Source organism: Lathyrus oleraceus, chromosome 6 (assembly GCF_024323335.1).
Source record: "Lathyrus oleraceus cultivar Zhongwan6 chromosome 6, CAAS_Psat_ZW6_1.0, whole genome shotgun sequence".
Taxonomy (NCBI): Eukaryota; Viridiplantae; Streptophyta; class Magnoliopsida; order Fabales; family Fabaceae; genus Lathyrus; species Lathyrus oleraceus.
Window position 1 is genome coordinate 54,627,320 of NC_066584.1, and position 21,104 is coordinate 54,648,423.

Sequence of the window (21,104 nt, forward strand, 5' to 3'; positions counted from 1 at the left end):
TCCAATACGTATTCACATGGAAATATTTTATAATGGCTTAGTTCCATCATTAAGAAATATATTGGATGCATCATGTGGTGGTGCATTATTTTCTAAATCCTATTAATAAGGTTATGATTTGATTGAGAGTATTACTGCCAATTGCCAATCACAAGAGCTACAATTTCCATAGTAAAAAGGAAGCTAATCGGTGTCAATGAAGTCACTAAGACCACAACTCTTGTTGCTCAGGTGGCCCAAGTCCACACAAAAATTAAGAATATGTTGACACCTTCTGACGCGCCAGTTGTCGATCTTGTCAAAGTCGTGACAAATGGTGTTGAAGTGGCTTATGTTTATTGTGGAGGTGCACACTTGTTTGAAGAATGTTCTGCCAATCCCATATCTATGAACTATGTTGGAAGCAACAAATCCAATAACTCATATAATAACATATACAATCCAGGATAGAGGAAACACCCAAAATTTTCATGAAGCAATGACCAAAATAAACCAAGACTTCAAGCACCACAAATTCCTCTTAGTTTTTCTGCACCTAATCATGTTGTGGCTACACACGAAAATGACCAGTTAAAATTAATTATGAAATCGTTTACGCAGGATATAAAGAATCAATTTTAAGCTCAAGGAGTAAACATAAATAATTTAGAAACTCATATGGGGAAGATCACCACTTCTTTAAGTCAAGAACCATTATATCACTTCCTAGATCCACTAAATCATCTGCATCTACCTTTGGTACCAAGAGCATTGAAACTTGCAAACCTATCTCCTTGATAAGTGGAAAGGAATATGAAGGACCAAGTCAAAAAGAGCAAGATAAAAATCAACAAGGGAAAAACAAAGAATCTTATGATGTATCTGAGGAGGTTAAAGCTTAAACGGATGAAGAATCTCCCTTGGTTGATGAAGTAAATGAAGAAGGAATGTAAGTTGTGTAGAACAATCAGAAGACTCTTGACATGACATATGCTAATGTTGAGGTGTCTACTAATGTGCCAGATGTCAGCACAACAAGAATATTTATGCAAGAGAGGCCATCACCACTTTCCTAAAAGAAACAAAAATGGAATAGAAGAGCAACAATTTGGTAAATTTATGGAAATACTAAAGCAGATTGACAACAACATACCATTGGTTGAAGTTACACAACAAATGACAAATTACTTTAAGTTCATGAAATATGTGTTAACATTAAAGGAACAAGTAGGAGAGTTTGGTACCATGGCATTAATCTTATGCCCTTATCTATCTTCAAAATCTGGAAATGAAGCTGCTAGACCAACAACCATCATACTTCACCTGATTGATATAAGCATATGTTATCCTAAAGTAAAGATTGAAGATAGTTTGGTAAGATTTGATTAATTTATGTTCCCTAGTGATTTCATTATTATGGATTTTAGTGCGGACGAGGACACACCCATTCTATTGGCAAGGACTTTTCTTGAAACTTGGAGAATATTGATTGATGTTGGTCTAGTCCTGTCCCCAAGAGGTCTTCTTGAGATTTTGACTATAAACTTGTGAGCTTTTATAGGTTATTCCCACTAACCTTTATTCAAGTTGATCTTAAGATTTTTACAGGCTTATCCCTAACCATAAATAACTTTTACCATAGACTAAGCTACAATCTTCTTAGAGATTTTTAGGCTAATCTCAATAACCAAAGCAGAAGTTTTTTCGGCAAAGCTCAATAAACCACAACAAAGATTTTATGACTGATTTATATCACAAACCAAAATTGATCTTCTCAAGAGTATCACATTCCCAATAATTAAACAAACATCATAACCACTTACAAAACTCTTCCTCACAAGTAAAGTTTCAATCGCAAGCACTAATGAAATTTCAAGTGAAAGAAATATATTATATATATATATATATATATATATATATATATATATATATATATATATATATATATATATATATATATATATATATATATATATATATATATATATATATATATATATATATATATATATATATAGAGAGAGAGAGAGAGAGAGAGAGAGAGAGAGAGAGAGAGAGAGAGAGAGAGAGAGAGAGAGAGAGAGAGAGAGAGAGAGATGAATTCCAAAGAAAATGTAATTCGTTGGAAGTGGTGTGTGAAGAAGTGGAGGCGAGCCTCCTTTATATAGGAGTTAGAAGTACCAAAATAGGAGATGATTCATGGGCTGATTTAATGAGCCAATCGATTGGAACAAAGCTCCAATCGATTTTCCCAGTAATTTTTATTCGATTAGCAAGCCCAAATAGGAAATATTGGATATAGTCCGTTGCAAGTCATTAACTTGTTGTCATAATTTCTTGTTTAATCGATTAGCTCTTCTCCAACCGATTGTCTTAATGCTCCAATTGATTGACTGTCTAAGAAATTTTTTGCCAGTCGATTGACACAACTAACCAATCATTTGGTTAGTTAAAAAAATAGTTTGGAAACAGTTTAGACATCTTTTTAATCACTAGGTTTGACTTAGAAAGTAATTTTCAAGATAAAAAAATTTGAAAAAATATTTTTAGACGTGTGTGAGAGTTTCCTTAATACTTCTAAGCTACTTCCTTACTTTACAATACTTAGATTACTCAGACAGACATACCAACATGACCTTCTGAGCTTTCACACTTTATTCAAGACTTCAAGATTATTTGCAAATTTGCTTCTGATCATATAAACACTTTGATATTGAGTATGCTTTTGTTGATAAGACATGGGATGTTTCTTTGGTTATATCACCATCATCAAGGTTGAAAGTTATTGCCACCGATTTTGATCATCGTTATCATCATCAAAACTTCAGATACATATTATGCGGGTTTTCCAACTTTATACTTAATTACAAGCACATAGATCCACATTTTATATATGGGACCACTGTAAGATATTAACACTAACAAGAAACATGAGACTTCATAGTGGTTCTTAAGGTTCCAATGCAAATGAAGTTGAAGAAGAATTTTCTAAATAGATTCTTCAATTAGGTGAGGGTAAACTTTTTGAACCTATTAACGATTATGCAAAAATAAAAATATTCCACAACTATTTATTCTCATGACATATCAACAAATTTTTGCAATCGTGCAAGTACATATCCGGATCTACTTCATACTTCCATAAATATAAAATTCCTTAAATCAAGAGCAATATTAGCTTTAACTATTGAGGCACTTGATGAAATCAATTAATATGTCTTAGCTCTTATCCCTTATATATATATATATATATATATATATATATATATATATATATATATATATATATATATATATATATATATATATATATGAATTTAGATTAGTTGATATCTGATGCAAGTTTAAAAGTCTTACACCAAATCTCAACCATTAATAGTAATAAATCAAACGGTCAGATAAATAAAATATTTTTTAAGAAGAAGATATGATCATATATATTTAATATTTTTTATTTCATTTAATATGACCTTTTCATTCAATTCTATTATTGATTGAAATTTGATGTAAAAGAATCTGGAAACTGGGGAGATATATATATATATATATATATATATATATATATATATATATATATATATATATATATATATATATATATATATATATATATATATATATATATTTGTTAGGAGTAAATGTATTGCTAGGAACCTTAAAGTTTTATTTGTTAAAAACCTGTGAGATATTGGATCGAACACTAGTATGGTCGAAGAGTAGCTTCTTGGTTCGACAATTCAACAGGACCTTAGCATGTCATTGAAGTCCGTTCACATGTATGTTGTAGTCGAAGTATGCTAGGATTATTAGCATGTCGAATTGGGTCTGTTTGTTACGCCCAATTGTTTAAGTTAATTTGTTCTCTAAGTTAACTTGTGTAATTGGCCTGTGTGTAAAAGCCCATTATTTTAGTATGTTAGTTTTCTTATAAATAATATACTAGTCTCTCATCAGAATAATGAAAATCCTAATTAGGGTGAAAGAGATTATTTTCTATTCTATAACACTTGTAATATTGTTTCAAAGAGAAAGTAAAGAATAGTAGTTTATAACCAATTTCATTGTGTTCTTATTATTTTCTTCTTTTCTACCCTTGTGGGATTCTTACCGATCAAGAAACCAATTATACTTTGTAATTCCGACATCATTTTCACAACAAATTGGTGCAGTGAGCATGGAGAAGATGGCGTCAATAAAGTTTGAGATTGAAAAGTTCACCAGAGTGAACATTTTCGATCTGTGGTGCTTTAAGATGAAAGCCCTACTGGTTCAACAAGGTTGCTTAAAAGCTTTGAAGGGAGCCACAACCATGGTTGTTGCGTTAAAGGATAAATAAAAATTGACTATGGTATAGAAAACCCACAACTCTATCATATTGAGCCTTGATGATAAGGTTCTTCGACAAATTTCGAAGGAGACGATGATGTCGGGTCTTTGCGAGAAACTCGAAAGTTTGTACATGAACAAATCATTGGTCAATCGCCTCTACCTAAAGCAAACTTTGTATTAATTTAAGATGAGTGAAGATAAAGTTATGGTTGAGCAGTTGGATATGTTCAACAAGTTGATTCTTGATCTTGAAAATATAGATGTAAAAATCGAGGATGAAGATTAAACGCTATTACTGTTGGTGCTTTGCCCAGAACACATGCTCACTTCAAGGAAACTCTTTTGTATGGAAGAAAGTCTCTGACCTTTGAAAAATTTCAATCAGCCTTGTACTATAAGGATTTGATCAAATGAAAGGAGCACAAGCCATCTTCGACTGGTGAAGGTCTGTCGATTAAGGTGAAATTCACAAAGAGAGATGGCAAGTTTGACAAGAAGAAGGGTAAAAGTTAGTAGAAGTCTTATAGTGGTGATGCATCTGGTATTCAATGTTATCATTGTAAGAAGGAGGCTCACAAGAAAAGTGTGCCCTGAACGCGTGAAAGATCATGGAGGTAAGGATAATGGCAACATAACCATTTTTCAAGATGATTTTGACTCATATGATGTTCTTGTAGTTTCAAGCGGCGACTCAAGTAAAGAGTGGATTATGGATTCAGGTTTCACTTGGCACATGACTCCAAACAAAGACTTGTTCGAGGAACTATGTGATCAAGATGGTGGATCTATATTGCTTGGAAACAATAAAGCTTGCAAGATTGCTAGGTGGTTAAATGTTAAATTAAATGGTAGTTATGAAGAATCAAGGGGTGAGCCATTAGTGCTTTGATTCCTCTCATCAATTCTCACATCTCGGTAACAAGAAATTCAAAGAAAAATTAGAGATGAAGAAATACCTCACTGGAGAAGAAGCTCAGAGTAATGTCTCAGGTAAGTTTTGACCTTCTTTCTCTCCCTCTCTCTACTATATTATTGTGAATTCCTTTTCCTCTTCTATTCCTTCTTCCTTCTTCTTGAAATCTTGAATGAAATCAATGAGCTGAAAGTGAGGATCTATGATGATGAATGAGAGGCTGAGGGATTGAAGGTGATTTTGAGAGATTCAAGAGGTTGCGATTGTTGAAGGTAAATGTTGAATTTGTGAGGTTTGTGGTTTGAGAAGAGTGACGATTTTGATATTGGCAATGATTAGTTTTGAGAAGAAATTCGTGATTTGGATGAGTGATTCAGAGAATGAAATGATTAGCTTGTGATTAGGAAATGATTAGGATTATATAATTGGTTAGGCTTTGGGATATGGGAGGATTCAGTTAGGACCAGTTAAACCGAAATTTATGAATTCGAGAGAGAAGTTTGTTATTTATGGTTTTGGTGATTTGTGGATATCGATACATAATTAGAGGGTTATTGAAATGTTAGTTAGAATCAATTTTGTGATGATGTGGAAATGTTAGTTTGGGTTCAATTAGTTAGTTCAATTTAGGAGATGGATATGGTCAAGTCAATTAATTGTTTTTGTTGGATGTTAGGTTAATAACTTGGCTCGATTTCTGCAGGATGATGCTTAGGTCTTGATTGTAAACTAATGTTGTTGTTTTTGCATATGGCTTATGGTGCAATGGCCGATGATTTTCTATAGATGGTTGCTTGGGTGAAGGTTATGCAAGGTCTGCTATAAGTATTACATGCTTGGCATTTGTTACAGACTGGTTGATCACTGTAGGTTTGCTGGTCTGTAGCAGGTTGTGCCAGGGTGTGAATTGTTGGTAAGGTCCATTATTGTAGGTCTTGTAAGGCGAGTTGCTTAGTTCAGACTGCATGAATGTAGGCCTGCTCATGCCATGATCTTGGTAAGTTGTAGGGTATGCACTTGTTTGTAATGTTTTGGTATCATGGTGTGACTTGCTGCAAGGGTTGTCGTGTTGGTTTGTTCATGATGGTTTTGCTGCGTGCAATTTGCTGTTAATATAAGCCATTTGATGTTTAAATGGTGATGCAAGTTGGGATTGATTTATGCCTTTGGTCATGTTTTCTAGGTTTGCACATGTTAGGCTTATGGCTTGTTGGATGATAGTTGCTTGGATTGTGTCATGAATGTGTATGCTTGGAAATGTTGGATTATTCGAATGGTTTGGATTATTTTAGTCATCTGTGTATTTGCTTGAACTTGTGAGATTGCCTTATTGGTTTTGTAGGGTGGCATGAACATGACATGGTCAATGTGACCTGTAAATGAAGAAATCATGGTAAAAGCAAGCAAACATGGATTTGGATGATGATCAAGACAAGATGAATTGGGTTAGGTCTTAGGGTGGTCAAGGGGGGTCAGTTAACTTTGGTCAACTAGTTGACCAAAAAGTCAATTGTTGACCAAAACTCAACTGTTGTAAAAAGCGGTCAAACTTGTAATTTTTTGTATGGACTTTGAATGATCAATGTATACATGGAATTTGATATTTGGTATTTGTTTATGAATGAATGGATTAAATTGATATTGTATGGAAATGTTGAATTGAATGGACTTGACATGAATTGTATGGGAACATGGACCAATGGAAATGAAATGAATTGTATGGAAATCCAATGATACAAGTGTAAGACCTAAGAACCCTAACACCTTGAATGGGGTAATGAAGTGAATTGAATGTCAAGATTTGAATGAACCAAAGACTAGTGGACAACCCATAATGACACAAATGAGCAATGAATAAAGGACTAATGTACGGGCAATGAGACTTGAATAAAGAATGGACACATGGAAAACCATGAGTGGACCAACCAAGAACTAGCAATGATCATATGAAAAGATCATATGAAATGATCATGAATGAGACAAAGGGAAGTTGTGATGCCATGAGAATGGGATTTGGACCAAAGTATGCCATTAATTAATAGATGAACATGTAAAGCCTTGAATTGAACTTAACCCAAATAATGAGGCCTCATAATGAACCAATAACAAATGACTTGAATGGAGCTTGACCAAGCAAGAGAGCAATGCACAAGGAATGATAGTGAACCATATGAAATTAGGGTTAGATGCATACCTTATGAAGGCTATCCATAATTAGGGTTTGGGCCATAAAGGTACAAATGAAACTCCAAAACAAAACACACACACACAAAGATCAAAAGAAAAAAAATAGGATTTAACTTGTTTGAGCAACTTCAAGTTGCTAGGAAACCATAACTTTCACTAGGTACACACAACAAGGATTTAAATCCAAGATACATGTCCTCTTGTCTTCAATAATGCTTATACATGTGAAATGATTGAATATGAAGATATGCATATAAATTAGGGTTAGAGACCTAGGTGAATATTGTGGAGGATAGGGTAAATTTTAGGGTATGACAATACTTCTCTCTTTTATTCACATCAACACTAAACAAATCATAAACCAACCATCAACTTCTTCACAAACATTGTCACGTATGAATCCAACCAAATAACCTCTTCAGTTTTTCTCATCTTTTTCCCATGAGGCATACAACATCGCACCTCCAACTTTCATTCCATTCTTCAACACTTCATTAAACACTATTTTTATTTTCACTACAACCAAAAGAAGAACCACGCGCACCCAACTAACACCACCACATATTTTCATAAATAGAAAATTCCTTAAATCAAGAGCAATATTAGCTTTAACTATTGACACACTTGATGAAATCAATCAATATGTCTTAGCTCTTATCCCTTATATATTTATATTCATAACAATTCTTTCAAATAACAATTATCATAATCAAACATTTCATCATCATCATCATCATATATTTATAACCCTAATAATTCTTTAAAAGTCTTACACCAAATCTCAACCGTTAATAGTAATAAATCAAATGGTCAGATAAATAACATAGTTTTTAAGAATAAGGAATGATCATATATATTTAATATTTTTTTAAATTTCATTTAATATGATCTTTTAATTCAATTCTATTAACGATTGATATTTGGTGTAAGAGTTTAGACTTCTCTCTCTCTCTCTCTCTCTCTCTCTCTATATATATATATATATATATATATATATATATATATATATATATATATATATATATATATATATATATATATATATATATATATATATATATATATATGCACGTGCATGCATGAGTAAATGTATTGCTAGGAACCTTAAAGTTTTATTTGTTAAAAACCTGTGAGATATTGGATCGAACTCTAGTATGGTCGAAGAGTAGCTTTTTGGTTTGACAATTCAACAGGACCTTAGCATGCCATCGAAGTCTGTTCACATGTTGTAGTTGAAGTATGCTAGGATTGTTAGCATATCGAATTGAGCCTATTTGTTATGCCCAATTGTTTAAGTTAGCTTGTTCTCTAAGTTAACTTGTGTAATGGGCCTGTGCGTAAAAACCCATTATTTTAGTATGTTAGTTTTCTTATAAATAACATACTAGTCTCTCATCATAATAATGCAAATCCTAATTAGGGGGAGAGAGGTTATTTGCTATTCTATAACACTTATAATATTGTTTTAAAGAGAAAGTAAAGAATGACAGTTTATAACCAATTTCATTGCGTTCTTATTATTTTCTTCTTTTCTACCCCTGTGGGTTTGTTACCGATCAAGTAACCAATTATACTTTGTAATTCATGCATCATTTTCACAACAAATTGGTGCGAAAATCATGGAGAAGATGTCGTCAACAAAGTTTGAGATTGAAAAGTTCACCAGAGTGGACGTTTTTGGTCTGTGGTGCTTTAAGATGAAAGCCCTACTGATTCAACAGAGTTGTTTAGAAGCGTTGAAGGGAGCCGCAACCATGGAGGTTGCATTAAAGGATAAATAAAAATTGACTATGGTAGAGAAAGCCCATAACGTCATCTTTATGAGCCTTGGTGATAAGGTTCATCGAAAAATTTCGAAGGAGACGACGACGTTCGGTCTCTGGGGAAACTTGAAAGTTTGTACATGAACAAATCATTGGTCAATCGCCTCTACCTGAAGTAAGCTCTGTATTCATTTAAGATAAGTGAAGACAAAGTTCTGGCTGAGCAATTGGATATGTTTAACAAGCTAATTCTTGATCTTGAAAATATCGATGTAAAAATCGAGGATGAAGATCAAGCATTGTTACTGTTGTGTACTTTGCCCAGAACACATGCTCAGTTCAAAGAAACTCTCTTGTATGGAAGAAAGTCTTTGATCTTTGAAGAAGTTCAATCAGCCTTGTACTATAAGGATTTGAACAAACAAAATGAGCACATGCCATCTTCGACTGGTTAAGGTCTATCGGTTAAGGCAAATTTCACAAAGAGAGATGGCAAGTTCGACAAGAAGAAGGGTAAAAGTCAGTAGAAGTCTTATAGTGGTGATGCATTTGGTATTCAATGTCATTACTGTAAGAAGACATGCCATACAAGAAAAGTGTGCCCTGAATGCCAGAAAGGTCATGAAGGTAAGGATAATGGTAACACAATCATTGTTCAAGATGATTTCGACTCATCTGATGTTCTTGTAGTTTCAAGCGACGACTCAAGTAAAGAGTGGATTATGGATTCAGGTTGCACTTGGCACATGACTCTAAACAAAGACTTGTTCGAGTAACTATGTGATCAAGATGGTGGATCTGTATTTCTTGGAACCAATAAAGCTTACAAGAGTGCAGGTGTTACAGCTGTGAGATTCAAGCTCCATGACGAATCAATAAGGTTGTTGACTGAAGTCAGGTATGTACCTGATTTGAAGAGAAATTTGATTTCTCTTAGTGAATTCGACAAGAAAAGATATGTTTTCTAAGGAGAGAAAGTATTCTAAAAGTGATGAAGGGGTCGAAGGAAGTCTTAAGAGGCGTGAAGAAACAAGGCTTGTATACCCTTGAGGCTAAAGTTTTCAGTGGTTCTGAAGATGTTGCATCCACGAAACCTTTGTCGAAGACAGAAGTTTGGCACATGAGATTGGGCCATGCCAGTGAAAAGGGTCTGGTCAAATTGGGGAAACAAAATCTACTTGGTGGTGACAAAATCGAAAAGTTGAAGTTTGTGAACCCTGTGTACTTGGAAAATCTTGCAGAGTGAAGTTAAATAAAGGAAAGCAAAGAACACACGGATCCCTTGATTACATCCATGCCGATATTTAGGGGCCTGCGAGGTGTCCATCAAATTTAGGAGTAATGTATTTTTTATCTATAGTCGATGATTATTCCATAAAATTATTGGTATTCATCCAGAAGACTAAGGATGAAAGTTTTGAGAACTTCAAAAGTTAGAAGACTCTGGTCAAAAATCAGACTGACAGGAAGGTCAAGAGGATGAGAATCGACAATGGCCTTGAATTTTGCAATGAGGTGTTCCACAATTTTTGTGCAGCCTCTGGTATTGCAAGACACATAACTACTACAAGTACTCCATAACAAAATGGCTTGGCTAAAAGGTTTAATTAAACCATTTTAGAAAGAGTTAGATGCATGTTGACTGGTGCTAGGTTAAAAAAGGTGTTTTGGGCAAAGGCTATTTCGACAACAACATATCTGATAAACATATGTCCTTCGAATGCATTAGATATGAAGACACCTGAAGGAATTTGGTCAGGACATCCACCAAATATCGAAAAACTTAGAGTATTTTCCTGCATAGCCTATGCTCACATTAGGCAGGACAAGGTCGAACCTAGAGCTCTGAGATGCATGTTCATGGGATACCCTGAAGGAGTCAAATCTTATAGGTTATGGTGCCTAGAAGCAGGCCACATAACGTATCACCAGTCGAGAAGTAACTTTCAATGAAGCTGAGATGGTTTTCAAGAAAATGTTGAAGTTAGTCGAAGTGAACAAATATATAAAGAAGAGATGGCACAAGAAGAGATTCCTGTTGAGGTGGAGCACATCGATGCAAATTGTGTATTCCAGATCAAGTTGAAGAAGAAGTAAAAGATGTTGGAGATACTGAGGAAGATGAGGAAACTATCGATGACTACCTATTGGTAAGACATAGTCCGAGAAGAGTCATCAAGAAACCTCAAAGACTTGGGTATGCAGATCGCATAGCTTATACCTTAATATCTGCAAGCGAGGTTCTAGATGAAGAACCCAAAGACTATAAGGAAGTTATGAGGAGTCTAAATAAGACTGAATGGATGAAGGCCATGGATGATAAGATGAAGTCTCTTCATGATAGTCATACTTGGGAACTGATCAAGAAACTTGTCGGAGCCAGGTTAGTCAATTGTAAGTGGATTTTCAAAGTTAAGGAAGGAGTTAAAGGGGTGACATCAAAAAGATAGAAGGCAAGATTGGTCACAAGGGGTTTCACTCAGAAAGAAGGTATCGACTCCAATGATGTGTTCTATTCTATTGTGAAGCACAAGTCCATTTGAATGTTACTTGTCATAGTGACACAATTCGACATAGAACTGGAACAAATGGATGTGAAAACTACTTTCTTGTATGGAGATATAGATGAAACAATCCTGATGAGGTAACTGAAGGGTATGCAGAAAAGGGTAAGGAAGATTATGTGTGCAAGCTGAATAGATCTTTATATGGACTGAAAAAATCTCCTCGATAGTGGAATAGGAGATTCGACAAGTTCATGGCATACATATGTTTCATTAGAAGTCTATTCGACCATTGTGTTTACTTCAAATTTCGAACTGGAAATTCATTTGTTATTTTGTTGCTTTATATGGATGATATTCCCATAGAAAGCAATAATGTCGAGGATGTAATGAAGGTAAAGGCTGATCTCAATAAGGAGTTCGATATCAAGGATCTGGGAGCAGCATTCAGGATTCTTGGGATTGACATCCGAAGAGATAGAAAACAGTCGAAATTATGCTTATCTCAAGAGACATACCTACGGAAGATTCTCGACAAGTTTGGTATGTTGAATTCAAAGCCTATTGTGACTCCGACAAACCCTCAATTCAAGCTATGTACAAATCATTATCCCAATACTGAGGTCGAAAGAGCTTATATGAATAACATTACATATGTTAACGTAGTATGTTCTTTGATGTATGTTATGGTCTGTACTAGACCCGACATAGCATATGCAGTAAGTCTTATAAGCAGGTACATGGAGATCCTAAAAAGACTCACTGGAAAGCATTGAAGTGGATTCTAAGGTACATAAATGAGTCTCTGAACAGAGTCCTAATTTATGGTGGAGCATGTGGTGAAAATAGTAAAGTAGAAATCGAAGGGTATGTCGACTATGATTATGAAGGTTGTATGGATTCCAGAAAATCTATTTCTGGATATGTGTTCACTATGTTTGGCACAACAATCAGTTGGAAAACAACACTTCAGAAGGTTGTTGCCTTATCAACCACTGAAGCGGAATATATCGCCCTCATTGAAGCTGTGAAGAAGCATTGTGGCTTGAAGGTTTTGCCAAGGAACTAAAACTTCAAGGTCGAGTAATCATTGTTAAATGTGATAGTCAAAGTGCTATACACCCGTCGAAGAATTCAGACTATCATGAGTGAACCAAGAACATCGATGTGAGGTTGCATTTCGTCAGAGGGGTAATCGAGCGTGGAGAAGTCCAAGTGCTTTCGACATATCACAATGTTGTTGATATGATCATCAAGACTTTACCAAGTTGCAAGTTTTCCCACTGTATGTAGTTGATAAAGCTGCATGAAGAAAGCTAGTTTGTTCCCTTGATGTTATAGAGTTTGTTCCAAGGTGGAGATTTGTGAGATATTAGATCAAACTCTAGTATGGTCGAAGGATAGGTTCTTGGTTCGACAATTCGACAAGACCTTAGCATGTCGTCGAAGTATGTTCATATGTTGTAGTCAAAGTATGTTAGGATTGTTAGCATGTCGAATTGAGCATGTTTATTATGCCCAATTGTTTAAGTTAACTTGTTCTCTAAGTTAACTTGTTTAATGGGTCTGTGTGTAAAAGCTCATTAGTTTAATATGTTAGTTTTTTTTTGTAAATAGCATACTAGTCTCTCATCATAATAATGCAAATCCTAGTTAGGGTGAAATATATTATTTACTATTCTATAACACTTGTAATCTTGTTTCAAAAAGAAAGTAAAGAATATCAGTTTATAACCAATTTCATTGTGTTTTTATTGTTTTTTTCTTTTCTACTCTTGTGAATTTTTTACCGATCAAAAAACGATTATACTTTATAATTCCGACATCGTTTCCACAACAGAATCCTTAAAATAAATCTATTGTTTGGAAGGTGAAAAACAAAGTCTAAAACATATAAAGCCTTATAAAAATATTAGACATCGGATGTAGATGATGCCTCATACAGTAATAATGGTAACTAAGATGATGCATGGTAATTGAAATATTGAACTTATCTTGAATTTCTTTTACTAATGTAAACAAAAATCAGTTAAAATACTATAAATTCTCTACAATATTTTTTGCGTAACCAAAACATACACTAGGAGTATCACCCTAAAATATCTAAACATAATGGCAAAGAAAAAACACACTAATAATCATAAAACTTCTCATTAACATAAAGAGATACACACCAAACCAATCTCATTATTTAAAACATCCATGTAACTTCATATTCTTTCAATTATTTCACTGTGTGCGTATATAAATTAAACTCCATCACTACTTTTACACTTTGAAATATGAAACTAAAATTTTCAAGAAATAGAACATACTGTAGTTATTCAGCAACCCATTACTTTGTTGGCTTTATTGGTCTTCTCCACCACAGTTCCATCATTACCAGCAAGTGCTCTATACTTATCCCTCCTAGTGAAGCTAGTACACTCATAAGACAAAGTTGAAGCTACCACCCTTTGTATATAATTCGCCACTTCATGGCTTGTCTTTCCTGAACCACAAGTTAACTCTTTAGGCAACTTTTTCAAAAATGTAACCTCATAAACTGGACTAGGGTTCATGAAGAAATAAAAAGGGTCCATTCCTTTCCACCCTGTCGCCGTGGTTCCATGAAACATACTCATTCGGTTAACCATAGCCACCGGAACAAGCTCATCGGTTAACTCGGCAAACAAGGCCGAAAACCTAAGAAGAAAAGGCTCTCTGCATGTTGTTCCTTCGGGGCATATAGCCAAGTCACCTTCTTGCAAGAGTTTCTTGATCATGGAAGCGTCTGTGGCGCGGTCGCGGCTTAGCCTGACTGTTTTAATTGGGGAGATGATCTCGGAGAGGCGGGAAACGGAGTAGGTAACGGCCGGAATAGCACGGCCGAGGGCGGTGGAGAGGAAGATAGGGTCTAGTAGGGTTCTGTGGGAGCAAATGAAGAGAACTCCAGATTGGTTGGTTTTGGATTTTTCAACTGGAGGTGGTGGTGTTCCTTTAACAATGACACGAACACCAAGTGCTTTGAAGGCATGATAAACGAATTTCATTGGTAGAAGTGATCCTGCAGCTATTCTTAAGCATGCTAAAGGAAAACCTATAGGGATCCATAGAATTATGAGTAAAGCCATTAATGGTGTTGGTTTTTGTACTAGCCTTCCATCATGAAAGATTATAGGTTTTGGAAGTTTGTCACTTGTAACTGTTGTTACCTTTGGCTTTGCTGGTACTATGTAACCCTCCTGCATGAAAAATAAAAATTGACTTATTAGAAACAAATTTTCTATCACGAACACCAGAAACCTGACACCGACACTACACTGATACTGATACCAGAAACCTGACACCAACACTAACATGTAGTTTAAAGGTTACCTTGCACAAAGCCATGAAGGGAGCATCAGTGACTCTATCACCAAGTCCAATATCAGGCTTTTCATCGCCAAAAGTTTTCTTAAGAACTTGAGCTTTCTTATCTCCAACAAGTATTCCAGGTTTGCAAATCAAACCAGTAGCTCTTCCTTTATAACTAGCAATCTCAGTCCCCAAAACCATATCAGCACCCAAAAACTCCTTCAGAAACGGTTCCACCATGATCCTCGGATTCGCAGTGAGAACACACCGCTTCCCGCACGACGAGAACACGCGCCAGCTCTCGGGGTGAAGATCAGCTGAATAGAATTTAGGAAGAACAGCTCTAGCTACTGATTCTATGCTTGATAGCTTCATTCCAGCCATTGACATGAAGACAAGAACTTGAATTCCGGCCGATTCGGAGATAAAGTAGTAGAGAAAAGCGGCAACCGGGGCAGATAACAGATACATTAAAAGTCTAAGAACACCACCAACTTCAAAGGCTATAAGAGCAAAATAAGGAAAGGAACTGCGACCTATTAGTAAAGTTCCATCCATGTCTGCTACAACTGTATGTTTTTCTCTACCAATTGAGGTGCATTTGTTCACTGTTGGAAAGGTTGAAGAAGCCATGGTAGTGATGATACTCTTCTCTTGTAGCACAAACACACTCTATCTGTTAAAACAGGTACAAGGATGCATGTTTGTGTGACAAGTTGTTGTGTATATATATCTATATATTTACACATGTATACAAGCAAGAAGAGTTATTGCAAAACTTATGTTTTCCTAAAAATTGTAGTCACAATCTTTGATAAATATTTTTATTAAAGAAGAGGAATAGACATATCGTGCAAGACAAATTAGAGTTTGGTACGAGAGAACGATGACATTAATGAATGGGTGGCTCGTTGATATCTAAAAGGGATTGATACCCAACGATGTAACCAATGCTCTATGTGGTGTTTTCATACAAGGTCCTCAATTATTCCATCAAGAATAAGAAATTAAGGTTCTCAATTTTGGTCTAGCTTTAGTATGCTCCGTCACAATTTATGATTACATCATCACCCACATATTTAGGAACCAAATGGATGCTTACCTATTTATTTTAAATAAGAAACTAAACTTCTACTTAAAATGCAGAATAAATGCATAAAATTTTGTCTTTTTGTTATCCTCTCTAAGAATGTTTCTTGAACATTGTACGGATGGAAGACAATTTAAATTCTAAAATTCAAACCTGATATAAATAATCATCATGCTGAAAATTAAAATTTAAAATAAAACTTTCGATATTCTAATATATTTTAGTAGTAAAAATATTTTGAGTATGACTTTTAAACTAAGTACAATGATATTGTTTGTGTCTATTTGTGTATGTCATTTATTTTCAACATATATACAAGTTATTTAATTCAATTGAATTTTTTATAATGTTAATTAAATATAATTTATTAATATATTATAGAAAATTTATATGTAAAAGATTATATATTGTAGCTGGAAAATGATTGTCTAATTTTTAATTTTTTTATAACATGTAATTGTAGATATAATTAAGAATTATATTTTAGAAAGAATTTGAAATATTTGTATGTCTATTTAAAAGTTATAATTAAACTTAAAAATATTGTATGACCATTTTATTTTAAGCATTGTCATAAGATTTTTTTACTATAATTTTAAAACGGTTAAATATGAATTATTATTCATTCACTTAAAAATTTATTTAAAATTTTAGTGGAATATAAAAATATAATTTTTTTATAGATTTTATGAATAGAACGTTACACATTATAGTGAAATAAATATTAAAAGTTTTATATGGTTATATTTTGAATAGTACCACATCATATTTTAATTGAAGTAGCAAGTAAGATGATGATTTGTCAATAAAATAAATTGTGGCTTAAATTTAATATATTTAATAAATTGTGACTTAGATTTAATATATTATAATAGATAATAGATGGTTAATGCAACTCAAATATATAGTTAAGAATAATGTTTTCAACATATTCTCTAACACCTATAATTTAACATTTATGATTTGACGAAATTAGTGAATGAATCACCAAGCTTAAAAGTTTGAGTATTTATTGAGGACCTTTTGGATCAGGAAGAAGGAGAGAAATTGCTTTCCATGTCTTCCCAACAGATATATGAGAGTAGGAAAAGACTCATTCTTCCTCAAGTCTTGAAGTAATGATTTTCCCATTAACTGCCATCACTTATATTATTATCCTTTGGACACCTCATATGTCACGTGTGATAAACAAATGGAATATGGATATGGGTTCGGGCTGGACTGGCCCAAGCCCAATCGAGCAACCCGGAGCGTGTTAGCCCGATAGTCAAACATTGCAAGTGGCTTGCTTTGCCATGGGCTGTCTCTTCAAGGACCTAATAAAATTATTTCAGTCCATAGTTCCTCAAGCACAATACTTGAGAAGGGCGGGGCGTTGACTTAAAATGGGCGACAATCTTAATGATGTGAATCTTTTAGGAATTGCTTTGGACAAATCCCTCAAAAATTGTTGGGGGTAAGTCCCTAAAGCGTTGATTTGGACGAGCCCCTCAAGCATTTCTAGGGACAAGTACCTTTAGCGCTGCTTGGGCGAGTCACTCATGCATTGTTTGAGGCATGTGCAAACATTACCAAGTCATTTTTCTTTATATTAACAAGGTTTTGTTTCTTTCTTCCTCACGTTACTCTTATGCTTCTTCTCAAATAGGAACTTTCCTTTAGAAATTTCTCTCAAGCAAGACCAAATTATCTTCAATCCTTCTTCCATTCAAACTCATGCATTACATGTTCCCCCTTTCCCTTTATCTTTTCCTTTTCTTTTAAGAAAATTATTAGGGATTTAGATTAGAGTAACAATGTGATTGAAATCTCCATTAGTAGATAACTTATGGAGATATGGGAATGTTTAGCTGATGGAACGATGGATTACATGATTTTCGAAATAGGGATGTTTGAAAGTTACAAAAGCACCTCGACTCTAGAACGAATCCATTTTCCTTTATTCATTCCAAGGAAAATTTGGTTGTTGATGGCTTACATGTCTTTCAAGATATTAGGGGTCAATGATTATGATATGGTGTATATAAAGAAAGGGAAGGTGGGCTCCTTTCGTAAGGGAATGAATTTGTCTAGCTTAGGAGATGATGAACACATTATCTTGGAGTCTTGTTCTAAAGGCGAAATGGCTCATATGACGCCCTTTGATGATTTAGAGGGTGACTTTTTCTACACACACCTTCTTATAGTCCAAGATTTAAAGGTGTTAACCTCCTTCATCATGTTTGAGTTTGAAGTACTCAAACACATCAACATCACCCCTTCTCAAATGACGCATAATGGACAAGCCTTTACGAAGGAGTTTGAGATTTTGTGTAGGAATTTGGAGGTATCTCCCACTGTGGGTTTATTCTTATCTTTCTACAACACCAAGACTGCTATCAAGGGCAGTTGGGGCACCTTAGGCACCCTATCCGAAAGGGTTCTCCTATGCCCATATTTTAACAATTATGAAAATTGGAAAGATAGGTTCGTGAGAGTGATAGGGAGAGATGACCAGTTTATGGCAATATTCGATAAGAACACCGAAAAATGGTTTCCATTTTATTGGACGGAAAAACTTGTGGCGCTAAATGGTTTCAATTATGAGTTCTTTACCGAGAGAGAGAGAGAGAGAGAGAGAGAGAGAGAGAGAGATATCTTTGGCATCTTGGACAAATTTCGTATAATGAGCTCTAGAGAGATGCTGGAGTTCGACAAGAGTGATAAAAACGACAGAGAGATTGGTGATTACTTGCGTAAGTCTTGTTATTTAGGTGTTTACCGCATACATATTGTCTTTGGCTAATATTTTTTCATTGTTTTAAGGATGTATGGATTCACTGACTATTGAATAGAAGATGGATCTTCATGCAAAGTAAATGGAAAAAGGAAGACGAGTAATATAGGAATTATCATTTCCACACTCTCTTTGAATATAGTGAAGTTTATTAAGACGGGCTCTGCTTCCCAAAGTATCCTTTCAACTAACGTGCAAATTGCATTCACCATAAACTTAGATGCAAAATGGAATCTGTCAATCTGGATAGAACGCCTAAGAACAAGAAATATTCCTCTACTCCCCTAAGGAACAATATGCAGTCCCTCAGGGACGAGGACTTTTACACCAGGGTATATGCAGTCCCTCAGGGACGAGGACCTTGTAGATTACCCTAATGATCATCGTATGGCGGCTCATATGGGAGTCAGGCAGATGTCAAAAGTCTAGGAGAACCATACGCTTAAGGGGGTTCCTACTGAAGCACATGATATTTAATGCTTACTCTCATCCTGAAAAGTTGGTTGTCAATCTAAAAGTCTAACTGAACACTCAGCTAGAGGTGGCGAATGAGGCTCGAGATTCTCTAAAGTTTATCACTAAAGAACATGACCGGTTGAAGGAATCAAAGAAAAACAAAAATGAGGAGGCCAAAAAGTTTAAGAAAGAGCTCGCGAGAGTAAGGACATAACTGGTAACGCTAAAGGAGTTTGCTAAGTTATAAACTCTCCTTAAAATAGGGCTGGAAAAAAAACTTGGTAGATGCCCAAAATGGAATCGTTACCTCCAAAGATAAAGGTTTTAAGAAAGAGAAAACCCATGTGGCTTTTATCTACCTTGGCCTGTTTCTCAATAAGCATGGCATTTTCAAGGTTATTAAGAATGCTCAACTGGTGGAAGAGAAAGATCCAGTGGATCAGGAGGCAACCCTTCTATTGAAAGGAGAGAGCTCCCCTGCTTTGAAGGCTAACCCTACACTAGGAGAGGAACAAGTTCTAGATGAACATGAACAAACCCAACCCTAGAATTAGGCTTCTTAATTGTCTTTTTTATCTTTTGACAATTGTATGGTGGCCATTGGTGCCCCCCTTCTATAATCACACCCTTCAGGCTTGTTAATGAAAATGTTCATACTTGGTGGTGATTTTCTTTATGTTAGTTTGATTTTTGCTCTAGTAAGTTTCCAATTGATTTCAAAGTCTTTCATGTCACTTTGTCTGACTAAGTTTCTTGCTTGGGGCGAGTCCACAAAGCATTGTGTAGGGTGAATCCCTCATGCATGTTTTTGGTGAGTTCCCTGGGGGCAAGTCCCTCAAGTTTTGCTTGGGGCTAGTCGAGTTTTGATTGGTGTGGATCCTTCAATGAAGGTCCAACATTCATATGCATGGTATGGAGACAATGATCCTTCAGTGAAGATCCAACATTCATATGCCTGATAAGGCGACAAAGATCCTTCAGTTAAGGTCTAGAATTCATATTCCTAATAAAACGACAAGGATATTTCAGTTAAAGTCTATTATTCATATGCTTGATAAGGTGGAAAGGATCCTTCAATAAAGGTCCAATATTGATAATTCTGATAAGGAGACAAGGATCTTTCAATGAAGGATAGGCATAGTAAGATAACCTATACCCCCAGGTACCCACCTGAATCCGCCCTAAATTTAACGTGGAAAACCCACTTTTGACTGGGTTTAGGTTTTCCCCGATTATAAAATATGGGGATGTATCGCGTACTAGGGACACTGGTACCCACCCCGAACCCATCCTCGAACCCGCCCTATTTATTTTATTATGTACTTTATTATTTTAATTTTGATAGTTTAGAATATTAAATATGGGACTAATATTTTGATATTTTGATTTGTATTTATTATTTAAAATACTTGGAATGCATGCATGAAATTTTTTTGAGATTTTTTTATTTTATTATCTGTAATGTAATTTGATTTTAGAAAAACAAATATTTTTTTTAAAAAAATTATTTCATGAAATAGATGGTGACGGGGCGTGGATAATCGAACCCAACCCGAACCCATTTGGAAAGGTTTTGGGTTTTAATTCTCTATCCTTGATCGAGATTAGGGCAGAGAATGAGGCTTGTTTTGGGAATCAAATTTGGTTTTGGGGAGGTAAAAACCGTCTCTGGCCCACTTTGTTGCCATGCCTAGTGAAGGCTCAATATTCATAAGTATGATAAGGCAGCAAGGATCCTTTAGTGAATGTCTTATATTTATATGCCTTATAA

The 21,104-nt window shown here is 34.9% G+C and overlaps 1 protein-coding gene across 1 annotated transcript; it reads right to left on the reverse strand.

Annotated features, from left to right (window-relative positions):
* Window positions 1-13,810: 13,810 nt before the first annotated feature.
* LOC127097748 (glycerol-3-phosphate acyltransferase RAM2) lies at window positions 13,811-15,804 on the reverse strand. The gene is made up of 2 exons (XM_051036240.1): window positions 15,033-15,804; window positions 13,811-14,899 (listed from the first exon to the last, which is right to left on the reverse strand). The coding sequence occupies exons 1-2, from the start codon at window positions 15,642-15,644 to the stop codon at window positions 14,000-14,002; spliced, it is 1,512 nt and encodes a 503-aa protein (XP_050892197.1). The 5' UTR covers window positions 15,645-15,804; the 3' UTR covers window positions 13,811-13,999.
* Between the last annotated feature and the right edge of the window lie 5,300 nt (window positions 15,805-21,104).